Source organism: Meles meles, chromosome 11 (genome assembly GCF_922984935.1).
Source record: "Meles meles chromosome 11, mMelMel3.1 paternal haplotype, whole genome shotgun sequence".
NCBI lineage: Eukaryota > Metazoa > Chordata > Mammalia > Carnivora > Mustelidae > Meles > Meles meles.
Window position 1 is genome coordinate 67,452,468 of NC_060076.1, and position 8,962 is coordinate 67,461,429.

An 8,962-nucleotide genomic window follows, 5' to 3' on the forward strand; every position below is an offset into this window, starting at 1 on the left:
AATTAACATATGTTAATTAACATAACATATGTTAATTGACATAACATATTTTATATGTTATGTTACATAATTTAAAATTTAAAATATGTAACATAATTTAAAATTTTTCAAGGTCTAACAATTGGAAAAAAGTAAAGCAAGCTATACCAATCAAATTATGTAGCCATTTCAATATATTGGTAATGTGTTTAAAATCATGGGGATTTGGGTCCAGGCATGAAGGCGGAAACAGCAGGCATAAATGTTACAGGTGCAGGATGAACTGTGTGAAATCCACACCCCCCAAAGTCTACATTGAATTCTGCCTACCATAGTGTCACTCCTGCTGTATCTTAGGGTGGCTTTCCGATTTTTCTACCTATATTTCTCCACAGACAGATGCTTACCCTCTTTATAGAACCGGAAGGTGTCCAGGCCGGCACGGAGAGCAGCAGCGACGGGCCCCACAGCTGCCACCACCAGCACAAGGGACTCCTCCTGCTGAGGCATGCTCACCGGGCCGGTGGCGCTGGCGGCAGGCTGCTTGGGTCTGTATGCGCAGGGTCCGTCCTTTCAGAGGGAAAGGGGAAGAGACTTGATCACTACCATCCACCTCCTGGGGAGCGTGAGTTCAAGACAGCTTACAGGTAACTGATTTCCAAGCCAAGCTTGCTGCAAAGCATCCCAGGAGCTGAAATGCTATTGGTTGTTTTGACATTGAAAAACTACCTTGTCTGTGTTCAATGAATTATTCAGGGTCTATGTGTCCTTAAGAACGGGTTCATTCCAGAGAAATCTGTACCCTGTATAGAGTGGTACGTGTGTCTCCCTGCAACATAGAAATAAAAACAGCCGTGTGGTCACCATCGAGGCAGGAACTGTGCCTGGCTTGTCTGGTTTAATGACAGTCCTGACAGTTGGCAGCTCTAGGGGCCACCATTTAAAATGTGAGTAGTAGGGGCGCCTGCGTGGCTCAGTGGGTTAAGCCTCTGCCCTCGGCTCAGGTCATGATCTCAGGATCCTGGGATCGAGCCCCGCATGGGGCTCCCTCCTCGGTGGGGAGTCTGCTTCCCCCCTCTCTCTCTGCCTGCCTCTCTGCCTACTTGTGATCTCTGGTTGTCAAATAAATAAATAAAATCTTTTTAAAAAGATAAAATAAAATGCAAATATTAAATACGGTATGTGTGTTCTTCAAAGGCATGTGACTCCGGGAGCAGAGCTGGACTGATGACACGTGGGGAGCTCCACTGACCCGTGGACGATATGGATAGGATTCCTCTGAGTCCAGGCCTCCATTGTTCAGAATAGACTGGAAGGTGTAATTCATCATGCCACCATGGCAGCCCTCACTGCCTTGAGACCAAGAACAGTCCAGCGCGTTCCGCTCGCTCAGTGACATAAGTTTGCCTGTTTTCCAGAACCTGTGTCCTTCGAGGGCACTGGCCGCGCTAAAAGCCCAGCCAGAAGCACACCGACCCTGAAACCAAATTAGAAAGCTCTTATTCTAAACTGAAATGAAACTAAAAATGTAGCGAAATCTAATCACGTGGTTTCTTTTTCCGTAAAGAAGGACAACAGGCATGAGAAAGATATGCACGAAAGTGGGAGTTGGTGGGCGGGTCTCTGAGATGGTCTGTGCATCAGTCCGAATTCTCCGGAGACACAGAGCCAATAGGATTCAAGCCCCCTCTGCCACACAGACACACAGACACATAGACACACAGACCCACACCTCATGCCACAGCCTTGAGGCAGAGTTCCTTCTTGCCCCGGAAACCCCAGGTTTGCCCCTAAGACAGCCAACTGATCGGTGAGGCTGGAGGGGTTCAGAACAAGCTCCCCCAGAATGTACAATGTGGGCATACGGGTTATTTTCAGCTGAGGGCACTTGAGAAGTAGAGGAGGGAAGCAGGAAGGGCTCTCTGACAACCCCCTTCCGAAAGCACGTCATAGCATTTCCCACGAGAAAGGGGTTCTCTCCCCTGAGAAAGGAGCCAGCAAGAGAACGTTCTGATCACCAGAGTCCTGGAGTCCACACCGAATCGCCATCTGTGCAAACACACTTCCCACACAACCCCCACCTTCCACTCCTTCTGCCTCCTGCCCCTACAGGTGTCTCCTCGTCCTTCCCCACAACTTGCTGCTCTTTGTCTTGTCATTCCTCTACAAATGCGTCGAATCTTGTCTGGAAGTCTAGTCGCTTCTGGCTCTGGTCACTTCTTTGGGGCTTCCTTCTCTCATGAAGGCTTCCAGGCGCATATAAAAACCCAATAAAACTTGTATACTTTTTCCTGTGAATCTACCTTATGTCTGTTTAATTCTTGGGCCAGGCCAGAGATCCCAAGAGGGTGGAGGAGAACTTCCTACACCCACATGCCTGCCCACATTATTGAGAGAAATCTTTATTTAAATCCTGTCGGCTGATTGTAGTTGTTAATTACTTGTACATAGGGATCTCCCAGCAAACTCCAGGATAGTGTTCGATCAGAGAGCTGGGCACTCTGGATGCCCTCACCGGTCTGCTACCTCTGAGGCCCCAACTCTGTTGCTGAAACCTGGACTCATGTCTGGGGCCTTACCCCTCAGCCCTTTGGGCCCAAGACACACCAGTCCACGGTGTCTGGTCCTTCCTCATCTGCCCACACTAGCAGGTGGGGAAGAGGCACTCGCAGCGGGCTCTGGGACATCCGTCTTGTAGCTCCACTGGGTTGTAGCTATCTGGAGTCCAATGACCCTGATCTCTAATGCGTTTCTCTACTATATGAAATCTGTGCATGTTCACTTTTTGAAAATGTGAAGTCTTTTCCTTGTTAAGATAATGTACCTTTGTCTCTGTTGATCATTGATCCATTTTGCTTCATTCCAGGGTTGGGTCAGACACAGCCAAAGGGCAGCTGTCATAAGATGTGCATAGTCACAACCACAAGAACCAGAGGCCACCCAGTATTCTCCTAATGGACCACAGGCACATGTGGTTATGTCTTTAGAGCCCTGTCAAAAATAAAACCATGGGTCCAACACGGCATCTCTTAGGTAAAAGTCCCAAGTTAATAAACCAAGACTTAACGCCTAAGTTAACTGCAGTTTCGACCTCCTCCCTGCTACAATATGGCCTTTACCAGGTGATAATGGGAACATGCTGGTCTGCAGCAGGACACATACTAGGGGACCCTTTCTGGTCCCTGAAGGACAACGACTTTGCTAACAGATTCTTTGCTAATACTTTCCTTTTTCTGCTCCCTCTCTACCTGTACAGGCCTTTCTTTTTTGGTAGCTCTTGGAGTTCTTCTCTCCTGCTAGATATATGGGAAGCTGCCTGATTTAGAAATCCTTTATTAAGCCAATTAGATCCTTGTAATTTGTTTTTTTTGTTATTTAACAGCCCTGAGTCTGTAAGTTAATTATATTAAAAACTTCCCCCACTTCTACTTTGAAATGGTTTTATTTTAAAAGATTTAACTTTACATATTAGTACAAGATATAAAAATTCAAAATCTATTAAACAAGTCAACCACACAAAGCTGTCCAAAGCAGCAAATAAAGAAATCACAAAATCAGATTACAGGTTAGATCTCCAGTGGCTTGAGTGTTTCATTCCATACAATGAGGTGTGGTCACTTGTAAGAGAAAATTCCTCTTCTGTGTATTGGCTCCCCAGTCGAGGTCTTCTTTACGCTCTCATCTCACACGATGGGAAAGCTGGCTGCGGTGGCTATTCCACAGTGGTTGTCCCGGTCCTTGGCCAACAGCATGTAGCCCTGTGTGCCCCAGTCTGTGCCCCAGCTGGAAGAGGACAGGGTTTTCCAATTATTCCAGAGGAACAGACACATTTCCCTTCATGAGCAAGCACACCCGACACTGAGCAGGGCACCAGAGGCCAGGACAGATTCAGGAAGAATCCGAAAGGCCATTCCTGTTCCTGCTCGAGTTCTAACCCAGCTCATAATTCTACTCCCAAGCCTTTCACAGACTGCAAAGTGAGAGACCCCAAAATGCTTAGGGTCAGATGTGTTTCAGAAATTAAAATAAAGAGGGCACCTGGGTGATTCAGTCAGCTAAGCGTTTGCTTTCAGCACAGGTCATGATCCCAGGGTTCTGGAATCGAGCCCGGCACTGGGCTTCTTGCGCAGCAGGCAGCCTGCTTCTCCCTCTCCCTCTGCCTGCCTCTCTGCCTACTTGTGCTCTCTATCTCTCTGTCAAATAAATAAATAAAATCTTTTTAAAAAAATTAAACAATGAAAAAAGAGAAATTAAAAAAAATTTTCAATTTAGAAATGCAAAACTTTACATACATACCAAAACTTTAACAGGACCCCCCAGCTTGAGACAGAACCTCACTGTGGTTGTCTCATGAATACGCCTGTGTTTCCCCTACATGGGGTTAACACTTCTGGGATTTCAGAAGTGTGCTCAAGGGTTGGGGGACCTGCCTCCAAACACTGATTCCAAAAAGGATTCCCTTTTCAACTTTAAAGATAAGTATTTTTGGCTTTTTAAAAAAAGTCTATTTCTTATTCCATTACAGATCACTTAGTTTTGTCTTTTTCTTTTACAGAAATGTATAGTATATTCATTATATTTTTAAAACAGTTTTTTTTATTAAGTAAACACTATCCCCAACGTGGGACTTGAGCTCATGGCCTCGAGATCAAGAGAGACATGCTCTACCAAACAGCGGGCTGCCCCTATTTTTGGCTTTTTATACCTGTTCTTGACAATCCAGTATTTTTGCTTCTCTGAGTCTTCCCCTTGAGAGCCATAGCCCACCACCAGAATACCATGATCCAAGTCTTCACTGCTGCAGTCCGGATCATAGTAAATGCCTGGAGAAGAGAGATTCAGGGCTGGGGTGACGATCTCTGGGAACGTGTAATAGTAACCCAGTCTATCAACCACAACAAACAGGAGGCATTTCAAAGTTCAGTTAAATGACATAACCCCAGGCAAGATTTAAAAATAAGACTGATTTACTGATTTATTTCTAGCTAGCCTAGGGATTTAGGCCTTCATCTAATACCAGCAGAAAGACAAAATGGCACAATCTTTTTCGTAAATACTTTGTCAAGAAACATAGACGAGCACTCATTGACACCTTGTGATTCGACTTTGAGCACGTCAGCTTAAGGAAACACAACCCAGAGCACAGAATTACTTGAGCCGTGGGGTTCTTGCCAGTTTCAATAACAGTAGTAAAATTCTTTGGAATGTTTCAAGGTCTAACAGTTAGAAAAAAAGGAAAGTAAATTAAGGTATACCAGTTGAATTATGTAGCCATTTAAATATATTTATGATGTACTTGAAGCCACGGGGATATGGGTCAAATCATGTCAGATGGAAACAATGGGCACAAAAATTACATGTGCAGAAAAACATAGCTCTGTTAAATCCCCAGCCTCCAAAATTCCACATTGACTTCTACATACCACAGTCAATGTTATTGTATGTAATGGTGCTTTTTCCATTTTTCTGCCTAAATTTCTACATAAACAGATGCTTACCCTTATGATAGAACTGGAAGGTACCCAGGCTTGCATCGATTGCAGCAGAGATGGGCCCCACAGTGGCAACCGCCAGCTTAAGGGACTCCTCCTCCGGATGGATGTCCACGAAGCCTGTGTCATTGGCGGCGGATTGCTCAGGCTTGTATTTGCAGGATTCATCCTTTCAAAGGGACAGGGGAAGAGACTTGATCACTACCATCCACCTCCTGGGGAACACGAGCTCAAGACAGTTCGTAGCTCAATGTTTCCCAAGTCAAGTTTGTTAGGAAGCATCCTAGGAGACGAAACGCTATTGGCTGTTTTGAAATAGAAACATTAGCTGGTGTGTACTTCATGAGACACTCTCAGTCTACCTGGCCATAAGAAGCTTTTCATTCTGGAGAAATCTGTCCTATATATAGAATGGTATCAAATGGCCCCAAAACACAGAAATAGGAAGAGTTGCATGGTCAATATCAAGGCAGAGAATATAGTTTCTTTTTTTTTAGGATTTTATTTATTTATTTGACAGAGAGAGAGACAGCGAGAGAGGGAACACGAGCAAGGGGAGTGGGAGAGGGAAAAGTAGTCTTCCTGCTGAGCCCAGGACCCTGAGCCAAAAGCAGACCCTTAACGATTGAGCCACCCAGGCGCCCCCGGCTAATACAGTTTAATGACAGTTCTGAAAGTTGCTGCTGTAGAGTCTATAACATAAACGGTGAGTATGAAATGTGGTATCTATTTTCTCTGAATGTGTTCAACGCTAGAAAGCAGAGCTGGAATGACAGGTAAGGAGCCCTACTTACCCGTGCACAATACGGATAAGATTCCTCAGAGTCCAGGCCTCCGTTGTCCTTCACATACTGGAAGGCGTAATCCATCAGGCCACCGTTGCAGCCCTCGTTGCCTTCCGCCTGAGAGCAGTCCACCAGGTTCTGCTCGCTCAGTGACACCAGTCTGCCGGTTTTCCGGAACATCTGTCCTTCGAGGGCTCCAGTTGCACTAAAAGCCCAACAAGACCCACACAGACCCTGAAACCAAATTTTAAAAATTCTCAGTCTACAAAACAAACACCAAGATTTGACAGCAGTCCACCGATCCAGAAACTCTTTTAAAACATCATGAGCTGCACACTTCTCAGCCGACCACAGCAAGGACACCAATTCCTTTCACCTGCGGAGGACTGTCCCACCTGATTCTTCACGGGGGTCACGTAGCCTTTCTCTCTCCAGTCCACAGATGAGGGGGTCTCAGCAAAGGGAGGTGCTTGGAACACGTTCCCCTCCTTGCGCTTCTGGCTTTTAAGGCCATTCATCACCTGCTTGAATTCTTCATTGGTCTTCAAGGAAAAGGAAATAGAATGTTGACAAGCAGCAGAGTTTTTGGCAAAACACCGAGGAAGGGATGCACAGAACATTCAGCAACCCAGGCCACACTCACCAGGTCACCAAAGGCATTCATTGCCATCGTGAAGCTGTGTTTCCCTTGGCTGTACTCCTGGTTGTGCTGTTTAATCACTTTCAGATTCTTCTCCCACACTGTTCTCCTCCATCCTTCTTCATTCTGCAGAAAAACAAATGAACTATCATCTTTATTTACATTTAAAACCAGCTCACCTGCACCAAGTGGATGTGCTCACAGAGGGGAGCAGAGACCTTGACAGGGGCTGGTCTGATGCTCCGGGAGCTGCCCTCCAGCAACCACACAGCAGGACATCTGTCCCCATCCTGTGCACACAGGGTGCCCTGCTTCCTGCCTGGGCACCAGCGGCCTCCAGAAGCTACTCCCCGCTGTGAACTCCCACCAGCATAGAACATTCCCTGGGGTCTCAGTGGACAGTCAGATGTTACCAACCTCCTCATACAGTTTCCCGTGTGCCGCCTTCCACTGGGACCAGCGTGCATCTAAGCTCTGATAGAGTTTTGGAGCAGCTGAGGCTATTCCCAGGCAAAGCGCAGCCAGGAAGAGAGAAGGATGCATGTTTCAAAACCTAGGAAGAAAAGAAGTGAGTTTCTGATTAGACCAAACCATCTAAAAAGCCATCCTCCTTCCTTCTGAGATAAGGCCTTTAAGGCCACTAAGGTGGAGTACAAACACGCACTCCATCCTCCCAAGTGCTTCCACAGGGCTGTGGAGGAAGGCCGCGGGTGTGGAATGGGCAGGGGTCTGCCGCCCTGTGACCCGCCTGCCACTTCCAGGGAACTTGCGTCTCAGCACAGGGAGGGGCGGGCCCTGACAGCGAGGCGTCAGGGGAATCAGGCTGCCTTGTCCGCAAGGGTCAAATCCATGGCCAGCGCCTCCTGGGAGCCCCGAACCCCCGCTGCCAAGGCAGGCAGCCGCGCGGGAGACCCCTGCTCAGGTTCGGCACGAGAAGACCACCTGTGGCCAGTGGCGCCAGCCAGTGCAGCTGCGCAGTCTCGATCACAGATGCGTGTCCTGAGTTCCAGAAGGCCCGGCAGTGGGGTGAAGCCAAGCTTTTAGGGCCGGGATCCAGCCAGGTCAGCCCCGCCCCCAACGCCTGTTCAGGCTGCGAGAGGCTGAGTCAGCCTGTGGGCGGGGCCTCTGCTCCGGGGAGCTCCGCGAGGCTGGGACAAGCTGGGCAAGCCTGCCTCGGGGGACCTGGGGGAGGTGAGCCCGGGGAACCAGGGACCGGACTGAGAAGGGAATCCAGTCCCTCCCCAGGGACCCGGATCAACTAATCGGCACGAATTTATGTGTTGGCAAGTGGTTCACGAAAAGAGGCCCACAGGGAGCCCCAAGTGGGTTTCCAGCATGACCCTGCCTATCCTCCAGTCCTAGAGTCTGCTTAAAATCTCCCCGCGGGCTGAGAACGGGATAATCTAGTCTAAGTGGTTCCTGTTTATTCCAAGCAAAGTTGGGGCGGCCGGAGGAAGTGGAGCCACGGGGGATAGTGCTATCGTGGTTTCAGGATGGGATGCCTCCGGGTTATGGAAAAATCTGGAGAGCACTGGAAATCTCCAAACAGCGAATGTGCTGGGCAAGGCCCGAGTGCTTTCAAGGAACGGGCCTGACGGGAGGGTGTCCAGGGAAGGTGTGGCATTTTGTAATGTTCCTGTGCTGACTCTCCGGGCAGTTTCTTTTTCCCCTCTCACGCCTTTCTCAAAACTGACAGAAACGTGTTATTTACAGAGAAATCCAGCATAATAAAAAGATAAAAGGCGGGACGTAGAAACTGCTTTTTCCTCCCCACTCTCTGCATTATGGGTTATTATGGGCTTCGGTATCCAATGTGCTCTTTTTCAGATTTAAAAGAAATTTGTCTTACTCACCTTTTACTTCAATGATTATTACTTTAATTTACATTGAATGTCAGGATTTAAATGACAGTTTGTGAAAATACTTTAAATGGAGGAAAACATACAAGATATACAAATATTAATTTATATCATTAAAATTTTAAGGAACGCAAACCGGAAGCATTGCCACTATTTGGGGAATGTGGTAGCATTTTCAGCAGAATTGAAACAGTATACTTGACTGAA

The 8,962-nt window shown here is 47.3% G+C and overlaps 1 protein-coding gene across 1 annotated transcript; it reads right to left on the reverse strand.

Moving 5' to 3' along the window:
• Positions 1-3,413: 3,413 nt before the first annotated feature.
• Positions 3,414-7,962, reverse strand: LOC123953013 (procathepsin L-like). The gene is made up of 8 exons (XM_046022879.1): positions 7,839-7,962; positions 7,314-7,449; positions 6,900-7,022; positions 6,652-6,798; positions 6,266-6,490; positions 5,478-5,640; positions 4,685-4,802; positions 3,414-3,762 (listed from the first exon to the last, which is right to left on the reverse strand). The coding sequence occupies exons 2-8, from the start codon at positions 7,437-7,439 to the stop codon at positions 3,663-3,665; spliced, it is 1,002 nt and encodes a 333-aa protein (XP_045878835.1). The 5' UTR covers positions 7,440-7,449; positions 7,839-7,962; the 3' UTR covers positions 3,414-3,662.
• Positions 7,963-8,962: the final 1,000 nt, after the last annotated feature.